The sequence below is a fragment of the Pan troglodytes genome, chromosome 16 (assembly GCF_028858775.2).
Source record: "Pan troglodytes isolate AG18354 chromosome 16, NHGRI_mPanTro3-v2.0_pri, whole genome shotgun sequence".
NCBI classification, from domain to species: Eukaryota; Metazoa; Chordata; class Mammalia; order Primates; family Hominidae; genus Pan; species Pan troglodytes.
The window spans coordinates 33,915,750-33,937,718 of record NC_072414.2 but is presented as its reverse complement, the minus strand read 5'-3'; the positions used below and the strand labels follow the sequence as shown (position 1 = coordinate 33,937,718).

The 21,969-nt window shown below is 44.9% G+C and overlaps 1 protein-coding gene across 1 annotated transcript in view; it reads left to right on the top strand.

Moving 5' to 3' along the window:
• Positions 1-21,969, top strand: part of EHD4 (EH domain containing 4) — a 75,417-nt gene that overhangs the window by 4,139 nt on the left and 49,309 nt on the right. Inside the window, exon 2 of the mRNA XM_510639.9 lies at positions 14,651-14,827. Within this exon, the coding sequence (XP_510639.2) occupies positions 14,651-14,827 (177 nt within the window). The remainder of the gene's footprint in view (positions 1-14,650; positions 14,828-21,969) is intronic.

Genomic DNA, 21,969 nt, shown 5'->3' with positions numbered 1-21,969 from the left:
GTGGCTCACACCTGTAATCCTAACACTTTGGGAGACTGAGGTAGGTGGATCGCTTGAGCTCAGGAGTTCAAGACCACCCTGGGCAACATAGTGAGACCCCATCTCTACCAAAAAAAAAAAAAAAAAGGAGTAAAGATGAGGGAAAAGGGAGTGAAAGTAGCCATCCCACAATCCCTGTATGAGTATTCTTGTCAATGTATAAACATGTTCATTGTTTATAACACTCAAGTTGGTAAAATCAAAGTATGATAAAAATTTTTAATAAAATGCTTGATACCGTAATTGTGTTTAAAAACTTTAGATATTAACATTTAACTGTAGCATTTAATAGGGAAAAAAAGGGGCAGGGGTGCACGTGCAAGGGTGCAGACAAGGTTTATGGGCGGTATGAAGGATCAAGAAGCTGGAGTGGGCTGAGAAGGTAAAAGTGCCTTGGACATTAAAAAGCCTTTTAAGGTATGATTAGAACAAGAACAAGAATCAGGAAGTGATCGGCCCACTCTTGGGCTCTTGCTGCAACATTAACAGAAAGCAGAACTACTCAGCTTCCTCCTTTTCCTCAAAGAAAATGCCCCAGAGATGGCAGAAGGGAGCCCAGCTGTGTTCAAGAGAGGATTAAAACCACAGGCTGAGGAGCTCTCCCAGGGCCTGCCACAGGCGAGGTTCAGGAAATCTCTGGCCGGACACATGGATGAAAGAACTTGCATTTCTGCTCGAAGAACTGTATTTGGTGACTTTTAAGAAATTGTGAAGAATATGAAAAGTATTGGAACACTGGAAGCAGGCAGATGTTCTCATTTTCAAAAAAGCAGGGAAATGGATTCTGAATAGGAACAAAGGCTTACTTCATTCCCTTGATAAGTTTCTAGACTCAGTAATTAAGGAAAAGGGAAGTGAAGGCATTCACTAATAGGCAGCCTGGTTCGTCTATTTTTTAAAAAATAAAATCTCACACAGAAAAACTATGGGTCCTATTCAGTGGTTCTCACACTCATCCAGATACTGGGGCTCCTGAAAATGAGTCTTCTGTTCCAAATACTATACCCTTTACAGATCTCTCTAAAATATTGAGATATTTAATTTTTACAGAAAATTAGACTATATTTTCAATATACAATATAAGATCACACCTACAGATGCTAGTGTTCATTTATTCAAATGATCTTGATTTCAGGGTTGGGGACAGCCATCACAGAAGAGAGTCAACAGGCCACAGCTCTGAGTGACAAGCGCTGTGACACTAGAAACACAGGGTGGCTGGGGGCATAGGAGGGACCCCCTCATTCAGGCTTGCGGGTTGGAAAAGGCTGCCTCCCTGAGAATGCAGCCTAAAAGCTGAGCCCTGAGGAATGAGCAGAGAATTAGCTGCCCAAAGAGGGCCAGGGAGTGAGGGTGGGGAGGTGTCACCCATGAGGCCTCGGTTTCTGGGGTAACTGGGGAGTACAGCTGTTCACTGAGATGGGGATCCAAGAAGAGGAAGGATGGGGCATAATGATAAGTTTAGATTTAGACCTGTCATGTTTGAGTGGACACCAAGGTGGCGATGTCCATGAGGGGTAAGACATGGGTCTGGAGCTCAGGGAGATATCTGGGCTGGTCTGTTGACTTGGGAGTGTCAGCATTTAGTAGCCAGCATCTGGGAAGTACAAGTCCTTGCACAGGACTCTTAAGTGAGAGGAAGCAGAGCTTGTGGAGACCCTCCGGGGAAAGTACCAAAGAGGTGGGTAATTGCCTGGGAGGGTAGTGGCTCAGTGCTGTCTCAGATCTCTTTAGGTTGCAAGTGACAGAAATCCAACCAAAGCTAGCTTAGATAAAAAGATAAGAACGTTTTCCTGAAACTCATCAGACCAGGATGTGTAAGCTTCAGGCTTGGCCCAGGACTGCAGGAGACACACCAGGACTCTGTTGGCTCTGTGGCCCTCCTCATGTTGTGTTCCTTCTCAGGGGTGGGCAGGCGGCCACCTCCATTTCCAGCCTCGAATTCTGCTGGCTCAGCAGCCCCAGTTAAAGTCTCAGGCTTGAGTCTCATTGGTTTGACCCTGGCCATATGCCCATCCCTGAACCAATCCTTAGGGGCAGGGGCATGAAATGTGGGGAGTGGGGAGGTCAGCCCCAACCACGTGGCCTGAGAGCTGGGGAAGGCAGCTCCTGAGGATGCTGCTACCAAGAAAAGGGGATACGAGGCGAGTAAAGCAACAACGACCCCCACAAAAGCCAGGGAGAGAGGTGGTGGTCAGTAGTGTCAGATGCTTCCAGGAAAAGGACTGAAACAGAACCAGTAGATTAGCCTTTGGGAGCCAGGTGACCTTGCCAAGAGGTGTGCCTGTGAGTGGTGGTGAAGGAAGCCAGATGGCGCGGGTTGAGGAATGAGTGGGATGTGAGGCGTCAAATTCTCAGCAGCTAGGCCTGGGGGAAGGAGGCCTGGCCACAAGCATCACAGGGGTTTGGGTAAAGACGAGCACAACCTCAGCAGAATGAAAAGTGGACAGAAGGGCAGCCATGGAGAGGGAGCAGCTGGCATCTCAGAAGACAAAGAGGAGGCAAGACTTGGAGCAAAAGTCCTGAAGAGCAGGGCAGGGAGCTGCAGGGTAGGCAGGGGGTGGGTAGGGTGGTGGGGGTAGGCAGGAGGTGAGTAGGTGGGGCGGGGGGTGGGCAGGGGAGCGCTGGCAGCTGCAGTCCGAGCAGGGAAGCGCTGCAGGCCAGCAGCTGGGCCAGTTGTCACATCATCCACCTGACAAGCAGCAACAGAGTATTTGGAGAAATGTAGGAGGGGGAAGGCTTTTTCCATCCTGACATTATCTTCCCTAACTCACATTCAGAAGCTGACTTACAAAAGGTGTTCAATGTCCTTTTCAAAACCTCGAACCAGAAGGCCGTGGTTCCTTCTGCACGTGGCTGTGCATCAGAATCACTTGGAGGCCTTTTGACACGGATTCCAGGGCCCCACCTCAGACCTCCTGAGTCGAAATCTCTGTGGGTCAGGCTCCAAAATCTGTTTTTGTTTTTCTAAACCATCTCTCACAGTAATTCTTATGTGCCCTCCCCTAGGAAACATTTGGGAACCATTGCCAGATGAAGGTTCAGTTAATGGAGGAATGGAAGAGGGCTAGCCTCAACCCAGAAAAGGGAGGCTGACTTTGCTGAACCTTCCATCCGTTCCAAACCCCATCTGTTCACATTTCTCTCAGTGACTTAGATGAAGACATAGAATTCATGCTTACAAAACTGAGGATTGTGTAAATATAATTTAATAAATGGGGTTCTTTTTTGCTTAATATGATACGATGAGCATTTTCTTATGTCATTATATAGTCTTCAAAAATAACTTCAATGACTACATCATAATCTATAGTACAGGTTGGACATTTAGGTTGTTTCTGTTTTTATGCTGTTATACATAATGTTGCAATGAACTGAACATTTTTGGCCATAAATCTTTGTATTTCTAGTTTTTTTCTTAGAATAGCCTAAGCATAAATTAGTGCCTCAAAAAATATAGATAATAGGCTGGGCGCAGCAGCTCACACCTGTAATCCCAGCACTTTGGGAGGCCAAGGTGGACAAATCACTTGACTCCAGGAGTTCAAGATCAGCCTGGGCAACATGGTGAGCCCCATCTCTAAAAAAAAATACAAAAATTAGCCGGACATGGTGGTGCATGCCTGTAGTCCCAGTTACCTGGGAGGCTGAGGTGGGAGGATCACTTGAGCCCAGGTGGTCGAGGCTGCAGTAAGCTGAGATTGCACCACTGAACTCCAGTCTGGGCAACGGAGTGAGGCCTTGTCTCAAAAAAAAATATATATATATATATATTTTTTTTTTTTTTCAGGCTTATATATATTCCTAAATCTATGTATCTATCTTTCTTTTTTAGGACAGTTATTCCAAATTAGACTCCCACCAGAAATATGAGGATCAGTAATTCACCAAACTGCCAGTAAAACTAATTAAAATTAATTTGATAGGGAAAAAAAAGTGTTTTAGATAGGGTCTTGCTCTGTTGCCCAGGCTGGAGTGCAGTGATGCCATCATAGCTCACTGCAGCCTCAAACTCCTGGGCTCAAGCAATCCTCCCACCTCAGCCTCTGGAGTAGCTGGGACTACAGGTACATTGCACCACCACACCCAGCCAATTTATTCATTTTTTGTAGAGTTGGGATCTCGCTGTGCTGTCTAGGCTGGTCTCAAACTCCTGGGCTCAAGCGATCCTCACACCTTGGCCTCCCAAAGTCCAAAGTGCTGGGATTATAGGCGTGAGCCATGGGGCACTCAGCCAGAACAGAATTATTTTAATTTGTTTATTTCTTACTAGTGACGTTGAACTTATAAAATATAGTTGTCTTCCATATTACTTTGTGAATTGTCTGAATTATCTGTGAACTTTGTCCAATTTTCATTTGAAGTGTTGGTCTTGTCCTTTTTTTTTTTTTTTTTTTTGAGATGGAGTCTCGCTCTGTCACCCAGGCTGGAGTGCAGTGGCGCGATCTCAGTTCACTGCAAGCTCTGCCTCCCGGGTTCACGCCATTCTCCTGCCTCAGCCTCTGGAGTAGCTGGGACTACAGGCGCCCACCACCACTCCCGGCTAATTTTTTGCATTTTTAGAAGAGACGGGGTTTCACTGTATTAGCCAGGATGGTCTCGATCTCCTGACTTCATGATCCACCTGCCTCGGCCTCCCAAAATGCTGGGATTATAGGCATGAGCCACCGAGCCTGGCCCTGGTCTTGTTCTTATAAATAAATGTAAATGTTTTTCTCAGTAACAGATATCAATCCTTTGTCACAGTTGTAAAAGTGTTTTTCCAGTTTGAAATTTGCCTTGTAATTTTTGTAATAATTTTTCCATGCAGATATATTTAATATTTGTGATCAAATCTAACAATTTTTCCTTTTTTATAATATCTTTTATTTTTTGGTTAGAAAATCCTTGTTTATCTTAAGACTCAGGAAATGTTCACTCATATTCTTTTTTTTTTTTTTTTGAAACAGACTCTCACTCTGTCCACCCACACTGGAGTGCAGTAGCACGTTCTCGGCTCACTGCAACCTCCACCTTCCAGTTCAAGCGATTCTTGTGCCTCAACCTCCCAAGTAGCTGGGATTACAGGCATGGGCCACCATGCCTGGCTAATTTTTGTATTTTTTAGTAGAGGCAAGGTTTTGCCATGTTAACCAGGCTGGTCTCGAACACCTGACCTCAAGTGATCTGCCCGTCTCGGCCTCCCAAAGGGCTGGGATTACAGGCGTGAGCCACCGTGCCCTGCCTCTTTTTTTTTTTTTTTTTTTTTTTTTAGTATTTATTGATCATTCTTGGGTGTTTCTCCAAGAGGGGGATTTGGCAGGGTCATAGGACAATAGTGGAGGGAAGGTCAGCAGATAAACATGTGAACAAGTGTCTCTGGTTTTCCTAGGCAGAGGACCCTGCGGCCTTCCGCAGTGTTTGTGTCCCTGGGTACTTGAGATTAGGGAGTGGTGATGACTCTTAAGGAGTATGCTGCCTTCAAGCATCTGTTTAACAAAGCACATCTTGCACTGCCCTTAATCCATTTAACCCTTAGTGGACACAGCACATGTTTCAGAGAGCACGGGGTTGGGGGTAAGGTCATAGATCAACAGGATCCCAAGGCAGAAGAATTTTTCTTAGTACAGAACAAAATGGAGTCTCCTATGTCTACTTCTTTCTACACAGACACAGTAACAATCTGATCTCTCTTTCTTTTCCCCACATTTCCCCCTTTTCTATTCGACAAAACCGCCATCCTCATCATGGCCCGTTCTCAATGAGCTGTTGGGTACACCTCCCAGACGGGGTGGCGGCCGGGCAGAGGGGCCCCTCACTTCCCAGACAGGGTGGCTGGGCAGAGGCGCCCCCCACCTCCCAGACGGGGCGGCGGCCGGGCGGGGGCTGCCCCCCACCTCCCTCCCGGACGGGGCGGCTGGCCGGGCGCTCTTTTTAAAATGGGATTACTTTTTAAATATTTAACTTTTTAACCCACCTGGAAGTAAAATCTGTCTCAATTATATTGTTGTGGGTTTTTTTTTTTTTTTTGTCTTTTGTCATTTTCTAACACTATTATTAAATCTACCTTTTTCTGCTGTCACATGAGGCTTCCTCATACGCTAAGTTATTAAATACTATATTGAGTCTGTTAGGACCTTTGTCTCATGTTATTCTGTTTGTAAATTCTTATGCCAACACCATACCATCTTAAATATTGTCACTTTGAAATACTTTTTAATAATTTTAGCTCAAGACTCTTCTGCGTTCATTACTCTTTATTTTTCAAATGCTATCAATTCTCATTTTCTGTCATTCTTTGAGAAGAACTTTCTTAGTTAGGTTCTTCAAAACAAACAAAAAAAAATCCCACTGGGATCCATTTGTCCTAGAACTGCATTCTGTCTCTAAGTTACATTTTTGTATTTGCTCTTCCCAAGCAGCAGCTCACCATTGCTTTAACGCAGACCTTCTTGGAAAAGTGATTGATTTACTCCTACAGGTCCTATGGAGCTCTTATTAATGTATTAGGTATTTTATGCCCTGTTGCTCTTATGAATGGGCTTTTTATTTCTCTTATTTTTTTTGGCAGGGTATTGCTGATATGTAAGGAAGCTACTGAGTTGTACATTTTTGTTTTATATCTGGTCATTTGACTCAAGAAGTTATTCTGACAGCTTGTCAGTAGATTCTCTTACGTTTTCTAGATAGATAACTGTATCAGTTACCTTCATGATTACTTTGTCTCCCCTTCTGTTCCATATTTCATAATACCAGGAAGTAGGCATTCGTATCAAGCTTCTAATCTTAATGGTATTGCCTATGTTATTTCACCTTAAGAGATTATGTCAGCTGGTGGCTTCTTATCTATAAATTAATTGCATTAAGAAATTATCTATTACTAGTTTTAAAAGGATTTCATTTAAATGATTCTATTTGGAGAAAAAAACAAAATGGATATGGAGTTTGTTAGATGCCTTTTAGCCTTTTCCTTTAACCTATGTTCTGTGGAATGCAGTTGTGGGAGATCATTCGTAAGTGTTCAAAGAAAATAAAAGGGTTCCATAGTCAAGTAACTTTGGGATATGCTGTGTTCCATAACCTCCTCATGACGATTTACAGTACTCCCAGATCAAAGAGTTTACAACCTAAAGTCTGTTGTCATACTCCTAAATTACAAGTTACAACATCAAAAACACTCAATAAATAGTCATTGCGTGACTCAAAGACTGGAAGAACAAATAGAACTGTAAGAAACTGATTTGATTCTAGTGAACTTCCCCTCCCTTTCTTTCACCCTCCTCCCAAAACAGCATGGAAGGTGGAGTGGAGCAACTTACAGGTAATGGCAGTGGGTAGAGAGCAGTGTGCTTTCAAGCACATCTCAGCCCTGAGGAGTATAAATCCCATCCATAGCTGGAAAAATAGCCTGAGATGCGAAAAGTTTTACCCAGCAAATTCCAGTTTATTGGTTCAATGACCTAATGTCCATTCCCTTAGTAGGCACAGCAGTTTCAAAGGTGACATCATCTGAACAAACAGTCCTGGTGATAACATGTCAATGATTTAACTAAAGGAAAAATGAAAATAAAACTTAGTTTTCACATTTAAAATGTAAGTGAGGCTGGTGCGGTGGCTCACACCTCTAATCCCAGCATTTTGGAAGGCTGAGGCGGGCAGATCACCTGAGGTCAGGAGTTTGAGACCAGCCTGGACAACATGGTAAAACCCCGTCTCTACCAAAAATACAAAAATTAGCCCAGTGTGTGGCGGACGCCTGTAATCCCAGCTACTTGGGAGGCTGAGGCAGGAGAATCACTTGAACCCAGGAGGCAGAGGTTGCAGTGAGCTGAGATCATGCCACTGCACTCCAGCCTGGGTGACAAAGCAAGACTCCATCTCAAAAAAAAAAAAAAAAAAGTAAGTGAAGATCAGCCTAACTTAGTTTTTCAGTAATTCAAAGGAGACTTTTTTAAGTAGATGAGATGTTTGTTCAGGGATGTTTATCTCAGCATTATTTATAACAGCAAAAAATAGAAAGCTATTTAAATGCCTAACAGGAAATGACAAAATAAATTGATACATATTCAACTTAGAATAGTATGCAGCCATTAAAAATCATGTTTTCAAAGAATTTTTAATGGTATGAGGAAAAACTAATGGTAAAAAATCAAGATGCAAAATTGTTTAACTTTAATCTCAATTTTATAAAGGAAAATTACATTTACTGAAAAATGATGGGATGGAAATACATCAAAATGTTAAAAGTAGTCATTACCCGGTATTAATGTGGTCTCCTGTAAGCTATTTAACTTGACATAAGCAGTTTTCTCCTCTATAAACTAGGAATAAAAATACCTGCTCCCATGGCAGTGAGGATGAAATAAGCTGAATGTGTGAAATGCATTATAAACTGTACAGTACGGTTTCAGAGTAACCTGTCATTTGTTAGTATCTAGAAGCAGTGATAGTGCAGGTCATACTGTTTTGCTAGGAAATATTTATATATCTTGGGCTATCTTGTAAGACTTTGGAAGTAATAAATGCTTGATTCTCCCACTTACTTTTCCTGGTGTGAAACACAAGGATAGATTAAACAATAGAAACTGCTCTTTTTTTTTTTTTTTTGAGATGGAGTCTCACCCAGTCTGGAATGCAGTGGTGCAATTTTGGCTCACTGCAACCTCCGCCTCCCAGGTTCAAGCAATTCTCCTGCCTCATCCTCCCGAGTAGCTGGGATTACAGGTGCGCACCACCATGCCTGGCTAATTTTTGTGCTTTTAGTAGAGACGGGGTTTCATCGTGTTTGCCACAGGGTGGCCTTGAACTCCTGACCTCACATGATCCATCCACCTCGGCCTCTCAAAGTGCTGGGATTACAGGTGTGAGCCACCGTGCCCGGCCAGAAACTGGTCTTAAAACATCTTTCCAGGCTCAAATCAAATCAGAGTAGAAGTAGTAACTCTTCCTTTTCATCCCTCTCCTAGTGAAATAGTGGATCAAGTAAGTATTCTGAAGAAAAATATATTACATGAAACTTTCCAAAACTTATTTTTAAAATGTTTCAGGCAATAGCAATGAATTGAACCCCCAGACTCCATGCACAGATGCCAAGGTATGCACGAACATATTTTAAGATCTCGTTTATCATCACACAAACCATTTCTTTTTTTTTTTTTTTTTTTTTTGAGACAAAGTCTTGCTCTGTCACCCAGGCTGGAGTGCAGTGGCGCGATCTCAGCTCACTGCAAGCTCAGCCTCCCGGGTTCACACCATTCTCCTGCCTCAGCCTCCCGAGTAGCTGGGACTACAGGCGCCCGCCACCATGCCTGGCTAATTTTATTTTTGTATTTTTAGTAGAGACGGGGTTTCACCGTGTTAGCCAGGATGGTCTCGATCTCCTGACCTCGTGATCCGCCCGTCTCAGCCTCCCAAAGTTCTGGGATTACAGGCGTGAGCCACCACGCCCAGCCCACACAAACCATTTCTTTAGATTTGGCTAGATAATTTTAAAATAATGCTCATACAACACTCAAAATATATGTGCCGTATTATTTTTAAAATCTTACATTTGTGTATTTGTTATGATTCACAGGACACGTTCCTGTAAACATTCCCAGTGGAACCCGTCGGCCTCTCAGGCTCTGATTTAGGGTGGGTGGTGTCCTCATAAGACTAGTAAGAAATCCTTCATCTTAATAAACCGCTTAACCCATTTGAGCCTTAGTTTCCTCATCTGTAAAATAGGGATAGAAATAGTACCTGCCCATAAGGTAGTTAGGATGAAATGAGACTATTCATGTAAAGACTTTAGCACATAACGAGTCCTCAAACATTAGGTATATTTATTTAAAGTGTAATGCTTTGCCCACTACTCCAGCATTTGTTTGAATAATGTGCCACTTAGATTTGTTTGGTTTTTATTCATTCTTAAGCTCATCGTTGAGAAGATGGTGCTTGGACATATTGAGAGTATCTCTGTTTTCAATATCTTGAGAGTTTTTTTTCTTCCCCTTGTCATAAATGACATTCGCTTCTATGAAGTGAAAAAAAAAATTCTAGCCTAAGCAATGAAAAAAAGAAGACACCATCCATATATACTCTTGCATCAAAGTAGCTCTGTGAGCTTGGACTGAATGCTGGCAACCGGGGTGCCCCAGAGCCACTTGGATGAGTCTGAACTGGGGACCTCATCGGACCAGGACAAGGGGATGTCAGGTCTCCCATCCACCCCACCATCCCTTCCGCCCAGCTGCTTGGAATCCAAATGTCCATACCTTTTTATGTGGCTGGCTTGGCTCGAGAACCTTGGAGCAATCATTGCTGGAATTGGCAGGCCTCTCCGAGAACACAGGAAAGGGGGAGCAAAGTGGAGCCAAGGACAAAAATCAAGTCTCCAAAGCACAGGATGCCTGTGGAGGGGCTAATCAGCTCTGAATCACGGTGGTCTTCCTGTGTCCTCTTGTTCCTTTGAATTGTTGTTATTGCAGATAATACTAGAGTCCCTGAAACTCGTAGCTTTGGGAAAGCCTCTGAGGCACTCCCACCGTGAGAAATGTCTAACACAGTTGATCAGGCTGTCTATCCTGTGTGGCTGTGTGATTGACCCATTTATGCACATTGCACCTCAGCATCAGCTCAGACTCTTCCCTTCCAGCTTGCTATGTGTGGATCCATCACTTCATTCTCCCTTTTCCCATGTCAGATACTTGGTGTCTTGGTTGTTCCGAGTTCCCTCACTGCACTGACATGTACCTGTCTACGCAGCAGTGTAACATAAATGAATCTGAGTTTCTGCAGTCCCCCAGTGAAAAATCTTCTTCAGGGCAATCAGCTTAGAGTGTCATATGTAAAGTCAGGGATCTGCCAGGTCCTGCTTAGAGCACCAGGGAGCTGGGGGCAGTGTGGGACCCCAGGGTGATGGTGCTGTGCCTGGTGTAAGAGCAGAAGTCTGGGGCCAGGAGAAAGGGGCTGCAGGTTCTGGATCCTGCATGGCCACCCTGTGAGTTTGACCAGCAACAAGCCATGTTCCTGCACTAACCCTCAGTCTTGTCGCTTGTAAAGATAAGAGGCTGAATCAAATCATTCCTACCAGACTCCAGGTTTCTAAAGTACTGAGTATATAGACCATGCCCTGCAGGAAATGACAGCCCAAGAGAGGAGAGGAAACGGGCCCTCAAATAACACCAGCACGAGCTGTTAGAGGTCAACTCTGCAAAATCCCCATTTGAGTTTATTTTTTCTTTATTTATTTAGAGACAGGGTCTCACTCTGTCACCTAGGCTGGAGTGCAGTGACATGGTCACAGCTCACTGCAGCTTCAACCTCCCTGGGCTCAAGCGACCGTCCCACCTCAGCATCTTAAGTAGCTGGGACTACAGATGCACACCACCACACCTGGCTAATTTTTGTATGTTTTGTAGAGATGGGGTTTCTCCATGTTGCCCAGGCTAGTCTCGAACTCCTAGGCCAAGCGATCCTCCCACTGCGGCCTCCCAAAATGCTGGAATTACAGGCACGAGCCACCGCTCCCAGCAAGACCCCCATTTTAAAGGCTTCTAACACATGGTGTCAAATTGCTTTTTAGTGAAGTTAGACCAACTTATTCCCCCACCAACATATATAAGGGTGTTTATCTCACAGGACCCTTGCCAGCATTGATGATTCCGAGTTTTCAAAAATTTGTTAATATGCTCTGTCTTTACTGGTATTTCTTTGATAGTGAAATTGAACATTGAATGTTAACTTTGTATTATCTGTGAAAGTATCACCAAACAAATTGATAATGCAAGCAAGCTTTATAATACAGTAATTCTTCCTAATTCTAGTTCTTCCTCTGTGTCTGAGATCCAGAGATTGATTTACCAAGGTCACAGTCAAAGGGGGACACCTTTGACTTCAAATTATTTCACATTTGAAGCACACTTTAAAAATAATTTATTGTTAAAGGTCTGTCCGGTAGGGTCGCTACTTAGAAAACTCTGGCTTCGATTGCAATATAAACTTGAATGTAGGAAACATCTGCTCTTCTTTAAACAATTTTTTCATTTATATTTTTCCTTGAAACCCCTGTTATTTCAAAAGTAGTGGGATTTGCTGTACTTGTACAGGAATGAAACATCAGAAAGTAATTCAGGCACTCCTTGACAGTGCTGTCTGACTTCAACACCTGTGCTGTGTGAGTGATTGTCCAGCTGGGGACTCACTGCTTAACTACGATATCCGTATGCTCACCTCCCTGGCCCGGAATCTGGAGGGCCTCCTCCTGGCCAGGCTTGGTGAAGGTGCCGAGAAGGGGCCGTGTTGCCGCGAGCCACCCAAGGTGGAGCTCCACACCGAGCTCTTCCCCAAAAAGCACACGCTGCAGTTCTCGTCTGGTTCATCCCTTTAATCAGTGTGTGTGACCTTTTGTAGGCCATCTTGGCCAGCCCACCATTGCTGTTAGCACTGATTCTGGAGCAAAGTGCCTGTCAAGCTTCAAACCCACTCCCGCACCTCACATTTTCGTGAATTGCGAACTGTGTGTGCTGCGGGGAGCTGGGCGACACTGGCTGCTGTTCTCCCAAGCCCCTCCCTCCCCAGCAGTCTCCCCTCCCTCAGTCTCTCCTACCAGCCTCCAGACATAGCCCCATCCAGGCCACAGGGCGTAAAAATCAAACTGGACGTGAGTGGAGGCAAGAGTGTGATCTGGCTTTGAATTCCAGCCTCGCTGCTGAATGTCTTCACCCTTGAGATCCCAGAGGGGCTGTAAAACCTAAATTCCACATTCCCATGGGTATATGGAGTCCACACGCTCTGCATCCACTCCATAGAGGCTGGAGTTTCACAGAGTGGGCATCCCTCACAGTAACTTTTACCAGCATTTCTCAGATTTGTGTGGAATGTGTAAGAATTGATCAACACGAACATTTCTAGGCTACTAGGGATACAAAGGTTTTGATGGAGAAACTCTTGAAGATATTTTAAAAATTAAAGCTGAACACATTTTGAAACGGTAGCACCTCCTGAGCCCAGCTTTACTCCAGGGAGAGTAGGGAGAGCTGGCCCTTGTTGTCAGGGTAGCCAGAGGACCGTGCAGGGGGACGTTGTGGAGAGCTCTTCCCCTCAGCTGAGAGGAAATGGGGGTCCTCGTCCCTCATGCCAAGTGACACACCCTGGGATGAGGCCCTGAACTTTGCTTTGCTCTTCACCCCTGAGCAAACCACTAACTTAAGGCCATTTCTGAAGACAGTGCAAGTTCTGGAGTCTGAATGCTTGCATTCCATTTCCACTCGAACGTCCACTGTGTGACCTTGGGCAAGCCGCTTGGCCTCTCTGATGCCCCAGTTTTCCCACCTGTAAATAAAACGAGGGTAATGTCATCATCCACCTCAGAGCATGAAGTGAAACAATATAGAAGGCTCAGCGCCATATCAGGAATATAGCAAGCACTCAGTAAATGCCGTGTGCTATTAGCAGATTTTTTTCTCTAAATTTAGAGATAAAAGATATCATCAGATAGATTTACTGTAAATTTAGGAGACATATTTTAATGGTGTATCTATTCTGGGGTGCCACAACTTCACAGAAACGTAGAAACTTTGGATGAAGTGAAAACTAGCAATGACATCAATTAAAGGTTTAGAATATAGCCCGTTAAGTTTGCTAAACAATTTCAGTTTTAGGCCAGTTGCGGTGGCTCATGCCTGTAATCCCAGTACTTTGGGAGGCCAAGGTGAGGGGATAGCTTGAGCCCAGGCATTCAAGACCAGCCTGGGCAACATGGTGAAACCCTGTTTCTACAAAAAATTAGCTAGGCATGGTGGCATGTGTCTGTAGTCCCAGCTACTTGGGAGGCTGAGGCAGGAGGATTGTTGGAGCCCAGGAGGTCGAGGCAGCAGTGAGCCGAGATTGCACCACTGCACTCCAGCCAGCCTGGGCAACAGAGCAAGACCCAGTCTCAAAAAAAAAATTTTTTTTTTCAGTTTTATTTACATAGAAAACATAGGTCTAAATGGTGGCTTAATTTCTCATTCTTTTAAAGATGGAAAAATTGTATTTGGCATTTGATAGAATTCAGCACTTTCTCTCTTTCCCTGGAAATAGTCACAGATTGTGGGCTTACATTAGAATCAGTCAAAACTTTTTAGAAACAAAGAAGTAGTTTAGGACCAAATAGATTGTTAGTTGCAGGAATGGGGAGCTGCAGAAGGCTGTGCAGGTTTTTTCCCTTGAGCCCCTTCAAGGCTTATAAGGCGAAGATCATCCTCCTGGCATGGTTGGGACATGAGTCTGCCCTCATCAGCTCAGACACCTTGCAGGGCCCATAAACAAGTAATTGTAGTACACATGCTGAGCACCACGCTGGCAGCAGGCACAGGGTGCCCAGGGACCACAAAAGAGGTGTCCCCACATGCAGGTCAGGGAGGCTCCCCTAAGGGAGCTGAGCCTGAGCAGAGCTTCCAGGATGCCCAGGAGCCAGCACGGTACACTTCCCTTGGGGTAGCGTCTGTTGCATCAACAGAAATGCAGAGGAGGATTGCGTGCTTTTCTTGGGGGTTATGTTTCTACGTTTTTAAATGATTATGTAAAAAAATTGGTAATCCCAGGCAGCTTTCTGGCCTCTTACTTTGTGATAAGATGCTAAGCTTTCTCTTCTTCTTCCCTCTCCCAGATACCTACTGGAGCAGGATTTCCCAGGCATGAGGATTGGTCCGGAGCCCACCACAGACTCCTTCATCGCCGTGATGTATGGAGAGACTGAGGGCAGCACCCCAGGGAATGCTTTAGTCGTGGACCCCAAAAAGCCGTTTAGAAAGCTCAGTCGCTTTGGAAACGCTTTCCTGAATCGGTAAGGACCAGCAAGCTGCCATCTTCAGTCAGGCTGTTTAAACCTTTTCTTTGAATTACTGCCAGTTACATATAAAGGTTCAAAAACAGAAGAACAAAGAATCTCTGCTCTAGAAGTCATACAAAATATGTTTATCATATTAAGATATTTGAAAGACTATCATAGGAAATAATCATTTATGCCTATTCTGGGTAACTTGAGAGGGCAGAGCTAAGGCCCAGGATTGGACATTATAAGGCTGCACAGGGCCAGGTATGTGGCTCGTGCTTGTAATCCAGCACTTTGGGAGGCTGAGGCAAAAGGATTGTTCGAAGCCAGGAGTTTGAGACCAGCTTGGACAACGAAGTGAGACCCTGTCTCTGCAAAAAATTTTAAAAGTTAAAAAATAAAAATGCTTACAGTATAAGGAACAAATTTCTAATAATTTGAGCTGCACAGAAATGGATTAGGCTGCCTCATGAGGCAGTGAGCTCCTCGTCACTGGCAATGTTAAGCACTGGTTAGACAGACACCTCTCAGGCATGGTGCGCTGGGCTTCTGCAGTCAGAGAGCTTAGCCCAGAGGACCCCTAACCTTCACCGGACACTCGGGTTTTACCCACTGACTCCAGAACAGGACCCCTCACCTCCCTGGCTGTCCCTTTTGCTTCTCACTCCCAGCTTTGAGCTGTTTCCTTATTCATCAGAGCAGGGCCAGGGAAACAGAGTGAAAAACATGAAAAGCTGATTTTCTTACGTGGTTGTTTTTTTGTTTTGTTTTGTTTTGTTTTTGCGGGGGGAAGATAGAGTCTCATTCTGTCTCCCAGGCTGGAGTGCAGTGGCATGATCTCCGCTCACTGCAACCTCCGCCTCCCAGGTTCAAGCAATTCTCCTGCCTCAGCCTCCCAAGTAGCTGGGATTACAGGCACCCACCACCACACCCAGCTAATTTTCGTATTTTTAGTACAGACAGGGTTTCACCATGTTGGCCAAGCTGGTCTCAAACTCCTGACCTCAGGTGATCCACCCGCCTCGCCTTCCCAAAGTGCTGGGATTACAGATGTGAGCCACCACACCCAGCCTACGTGGTCATTATTTTATAGATGTAAAGTTGTGGGATCACTGAGGTTCTGCCTCACTTGGAGATGTGTTTTATTTGTACTCCTCCCATAACCTTTCATTAGAGTTCCCAGTGGAACTGAGGGCTGCTGGCGTGGGGAAGACAGGCCAGCTGGTACCCCTGGCTACAACTCTGCCCTTTCCCACTGGATCTGCCTTCCTTCCTCCCTCCTGCACCTCCTATTTGCTACCCCTTGCCTTTGTGTAATGCTTTTCTCTTGTTTCCTATCATCTCTCTCCCACCCATCTATTTCCCTCTTTCCTGGGTCTAGCTTTCGTGTGGCTGATTTGGGGGAGTGGGTTGTAGGAGGCACAGAGCTAGGGAGGGTCATCCGAGCCTCTTTAGGGAGAGGAAGTAGCATTAGAGCTGACAGTCCACATCTCCTTTCTAGAAGTTTTTAAAAATAGGAACGGATCCTCCCAGCTGGCTGCTGTCCTCCCAAAGGCCGAAGTGCCTCATCGCGCAGCTCCAGGGGCACCATTCACATGGCCTGTGGAATGAATGATGTGCTGGATGCTGTGCACTGGCTCGGCTGAGGGCCACCCAGGCCCCTCCGCAGGTGCCTTCTGTGGAAGATGGAACTCTCCGGGGAGCTGAACTCTCCATTAGGGGCTTTTTGATGATCCTATTGCAAATCAAAGAAAGCAACCAGGGAACTTGGCAGTGGGATGAACAGAAACCTGCAGGTGATGTGGAAGGAGTCCCAGAGGAGTTCCATCTTATTACTGATGGTGATAGGAACACTGTCCAGGTGATTTTTTTCCAACCTGCAGGGCTGACTTTTCTAGGAGGAGTTTACTCTTCAACTCCAGAGCTGACTTGGTTGGCACCAGAGTGTCTCATTGTGGGAGAGGGGGTTAAGCCCTGGGCGGGAGAACCACAGAGGGTCAACTCTCCAGATCTCTCAGGACAGAGTGGCCCAGGGTGGAGGGGAAGTAGACCAGAACAGGAGGCCCCAGAAGGTTCAAGGCACAGGATCTGTCTCTGTGGAAGGCTTCCCTGGGGTCCTCTGGTTTCATTGCCACTGCCCTTTGTCTGGGGCTCTTTTTGCCCAACAAAGGCTTAATGAAATAAGCTGCCAGTTTTTTCAAATTCCCACTTTCTGAAGTCTGAATTCACAAGGGAGAAACCAGGAAGAGTGGTTATTGGCTTGTTTTATTTTGGCAAATGATTTACTTTCCTAACAAAAAAAAAAAATGCTTTTTTCTTCTCAAATCCCAAGCACATGACAGATGAGTACAGAAAAGAAATTTTTAGGAATGATTTTGAATGGCAAAGCTCGTGTCTCAGAATTTAAAACTTGCTGAAAATAATCCATGCCTTATAATAAAAGCAAGTGTCAACTGAATTCAGAATAACATATAGAAAAATAATAGCAAATAATTATATGGCATTTATGTGTCAGATTCTGTTCTAGACTTGTGTATTAGCTTTAAATCCTCACAGAACCCCTGTGACATGATGCTACTGTTATCCTCAATGGAGGGGGAGGAATCAAGGCATAAAGAGGTTACTTTAATTTCTGGGGGTCACTCCACCAGTGAGATCAGTGCTGGGATTGGAACCCAGGCCAGCTGACGAATAGTATGATGTTTGGACTGGGAATCACTGCCCAGTGCCCCCTATTTAACTCGTAAGGCTGTTCCTAATGTAGCCCTCCAGTAATGATGATGAAGATGACGGTGATTATGTCCCAAGTCATCACTTACATAATTTCATGTACATTATTCTTTTGGGGTTGATAACACAGACAATACTGTTGCCCATCTACAAATGAGAAGGCAGAAAGCAAAGACATGACTTGCTCAGGGAGAGGCCATCAGGGAGAGGCCATCAGGAAGAGGCAGAGAGGGGATTGGAATCCAGTGTTCCCCTTCTCCCCTGTCCCGCACCCTATGCCTCTGCTCAGCATCGGCCAAGAGGAGTTTCTGTCCTTCTAGCCAAGTGTGTGTCAGGCTCACGTGTAAGGGACATGCCTCATGTAAACTCATAGCTACTTAAGAGTAAACAGCCTCATTAAGTAGTATCCACAGGACAGTGCCACTGCATCACACAGCAGTTATTTAAGAAAGAGTCAATTAGTTAGGGCGTTCAAATATGTGTACATAATTATAGCTTCCGTCTGGGAACAGCACAGGGTTAGTACTAGAGGCAAACCTCTTTTCACATAGCATACTTCTCTGGGAACTAGGTCAAAATGTAACACCTAGTAAAGAAAATTGCTTGTTTTCTGCGGAGAACTTTCTCTCCCAAGCAGCCACACCAAAATCTCCCTGTGACAGATCGTTATTACCTGGCCTTCTCCTTAAGGAGTGCTGGCTTGGGCATCTGCCCCCAGGGGCATCTTTAAAAGAGTTAAGTACCAGGTGATACCTGGAGGGGTATCACCCTCCACCATTAAGCAAACCAGCAAAGCCCGAGTCACAGCCTCCCAGGCTGGCTTCTAAGGAGCGACAAGGGGGTCTATGGTGCATTTCTGAGAAATGAAGATAAATTCCTAAAAAGGTTTATATTAGAGAAATTCCATACTTGAACAATAAAAGGAGTTTAGAACACACAGAGGTCTATGGAAATGGCTTTAGTGAGACATTCTGAAACTCTAGCAGACTGCTGTGCTCACGACGAATTCCTCAGTGGCCCATCTGGGAGCAGCTCTGGGGAGGTGCTTGTTGACATTCCAGAGGTTGCTATCAGGAGGCAGTTGCCCCTCACAGAGGAGGAGACAGCCAAGGGCACCCAGAGCATTGGATCCTCTGAGACGCCAGGGAAGTGCGAGGCATTGGGGTCTGACATTTCCCCTTGCAGTCTGCTTTTGAATAAGATGTTATGTTATTCCTCAGTCTCCTTTTCTAAAAAATGGTAATGTGTATATTTTCAAATTCAGATAGCTATAGACATTTTTTGTCTAGGATCTAGTATTATTTTAAATTGTTATCTTCCACAGAAGAAATTCTTAATCTCATGTACTTCCTCATTGCCTCTGTTTCTTTCTAAAAAATAACTTGAATCACTGGCCCTGGGAATTGAAATTTTGAAACTTCCCTTTGAGCTGAAGGAATGTGAACAGCCCTTCCAGGGCTCAGTCATTTTAGCTGGGCCTGATGATGGTGATGATAAACAACCACTGTGTTATGCTTGAATGGTGATTCCCCCATCATAAAATACACAGGTGTATTATTGACCTTCTACTCCATTTGTTACTTCTGTGTTTGTAATTAAGCGAGGCTTCACTCAGTTTAGCTTTTGAGTTTTGATTTTATTTTATTTATTTATTTTTTTTTTTAGATGGAGTCTTGCTCTGTCGCCCAGGCTGGAGTGCAGCGGCGCAGTCTTGGCTCACTGTAACCTCTGCCTCCCGGGTTGAAGTGATTCTCCTCTCTCAGCCTCCCGAGTAGCTGGGATTACAGGTGCCCACCTCCATGCCCAGCTACTTTTTGTATTTTTAGTAGAGATGAGGTTTCACCATGTTGGCGAGGCTGGTCTTGAATTCCTGACCTCAGGTGATCCACCTGCCTCGGCCTCCCAAAGTGCTGGGATTACAGGCATGAGCCACCATGCCTGGCCAAATTTATGTATATGTATGTGTGTGTGTATGTGTGTGTGTGTGTATATATATATATATATATATATATATATATATATATATAGTCTCACTCTGTTGCCCAGGCTGGAGCGCGGAGGCACGATCACAGCTCACTGCAGCCTCAACTTCTGCTCCAGCAATCCTCCCACCTCAGCTTCCCGATTGCTGGGACGACAGGCGTGTGTCACCATGCCCAGCTAATTTTTGTATTTTTTGTAAAGACAGGGTTTTGCCATATTGGCCAGGCTGGTCTTGAACTCCTGGGCCCAAGCAGTCTACCCGCCTTGGCCTCCCAGAGTGCTGGGATTACAGGCATGAGACACTGTGCCTAGCCAAGTTTTGAATATTTGATAGTCACTGTGTACCACTGGGAATTTTTAAAAACTGACTTACTAAAGTTCACAGCATCAGTCCAAGCACATGCGGCTTCCCCCAGCCAATTTAGCTGCAGAAATTAAGGAAAACAGGCTCTTGCCAAGAATGACTCTTGATTCACCAGCAAAATAATTTTTTTTTAATCTGAGGGAATAACTGGGTTGTCTTGTGCATGTGTATTGTGGTTCATTTATCTATAATAAACTTGCTGAAGCTTTCCCCATTATTCTTTAACCTCAAGATTTGTTGGCCAGCCACAGTGGCTCACACCTATAATCCCAGCACTTTGGGAGGCCGAGGCAGGCCGATCACTTGAGCTCAGGAGTTTGAGACCAACCTGGGCAACATAGCGAGAGACCTTGTCTCTAAAAAAATAACAATAATAAAAAAGATTTGTGGTGGTTCCCTGGGTGGTAGTTCCCTGGTCACTAAACCATCGTGTTTTTTTTTTTGGAGGCGGAGTCTTGCTCCATCACCTATGCTGGAGTGCAGTGGCGCAATCTTGGCTCACTGCAAACTCTGCCTCCCGGGTTCAAGCAATTCTCTGCCTCAGCCTCCCGAGTAGCTGTGATTACAGGTGCTCACCACCACACCCGGCTAATTTTTGTATTTTTAGTAGAGACAGGGTTTCACTGTGTTGGCCAGGCTGATTTGAACTCCTGACCTCGTGATCCACCTGCCTTGGCCTCCCAAAGTGCTGGGATTACAGGCATGAGCCACCGCGCCTGGCCTAAACCATTGTTCTTGACTAGCAGCTGCCTGTACATTTCTGGTCCTGACATTCCAGAAATGCCTTTCTCCCTGGGGTCAGGCAGACCTTCCTGGCTGGGCCATTGCACTGGGCTTTCCCCTGTGGCAGTCAGGAGGGGATTTATAAAAGTACATATTTAGGTTGAACCATATGAAATTGGCAGTCTTAAATAATCTTTAACCTTTAAAAGTGGTAATTAGTTTCAATCTAATAGGGCAACCAGGGGCTTTGCTGTAATCTGGATGTGAAATTCAGTTCCTAGTTCTTCCTAGGCACTGGAAGATAAGATCAGCCATTTGTGGTAGGACCATATAATAAGAATTATTACAGTTCAGTTGTCAAAGTCTTTTTTGTGGGTTGTGTTCTATTTACTGTGCAAATTTAGGAAGTTATATTATCTCTCTGGTTTTACCCTCATCAATAAAGTGGGCTGGGGTGAAAAGAAGTACTTTGAAACAATTCTATACTCTCTCCGCTGTAAGCTTAGGTTTATTTGAACCTAATGGCAAACCTGGAAGTCCGCAGGCCTGGTAGAATTGCTCAGAGAGGTTTAGAGACCTGTGCAAGGTCAAGGTCTCAGAATGAGTAAGGGAGACGTCTGGAGCCTAAATCTCCTACCTCCTGTTCCCCACCCTGACAGACACTCCACACCACTAGGTAGAGAGCAAACCACACAAGGAAGCCTCTTTAGGGGCAAGTACCAGGGCTGTGGCACGTCACCCCTTTGTTTTAGGATGTTGCCCTGCATGTGATATGCCACACAGCAGTGGTTCCAGTGTGTGCCGTGGTGATAGTAGCCCAGGAGTGAAGAACCTGGGCTCTGCAGTCAGCACTGCCAAGTTCATGTCCCAGCTCCATCACTTCTCAGCATGTTATGGCATGTGTCTGCTCTGTGCCCAGTCTCCTCCTCTAAATGCAGAGGCTCACAGCCCTACCTGTAAGGCTGCAGTAAGGCTGGAGTTAATGTGCATGGAAAGTACTTCGAACTGTGCCTGACACCCAGTAAGAGGTGAGGAAATGTTTGTGCTATTTTATTATTATTATAACTACTACAGATATTACTGTTTTGTTGAGAAATCAAAATCAGTATTAAGGTACTGTCTGGTTCTTCTAAAAGTCTAGTTTTTAAAATGCTGGTCATTTAATTGGAATTTTAGTGTTTGGGGGAAATTTTAAGTAACCTTGCCCCCTCCTTCTGTAGATATGTATGTAAGTATGTATTTATCTGAGACAGGGTCTCACTCTGTTGCACAGGCTGTAGTGCACTGGCACCATCAAAGCTCACTGCAGCTCCGACCTCCTGGGCTCAAGCCATCTTCCCACCTCAGCCTCCTG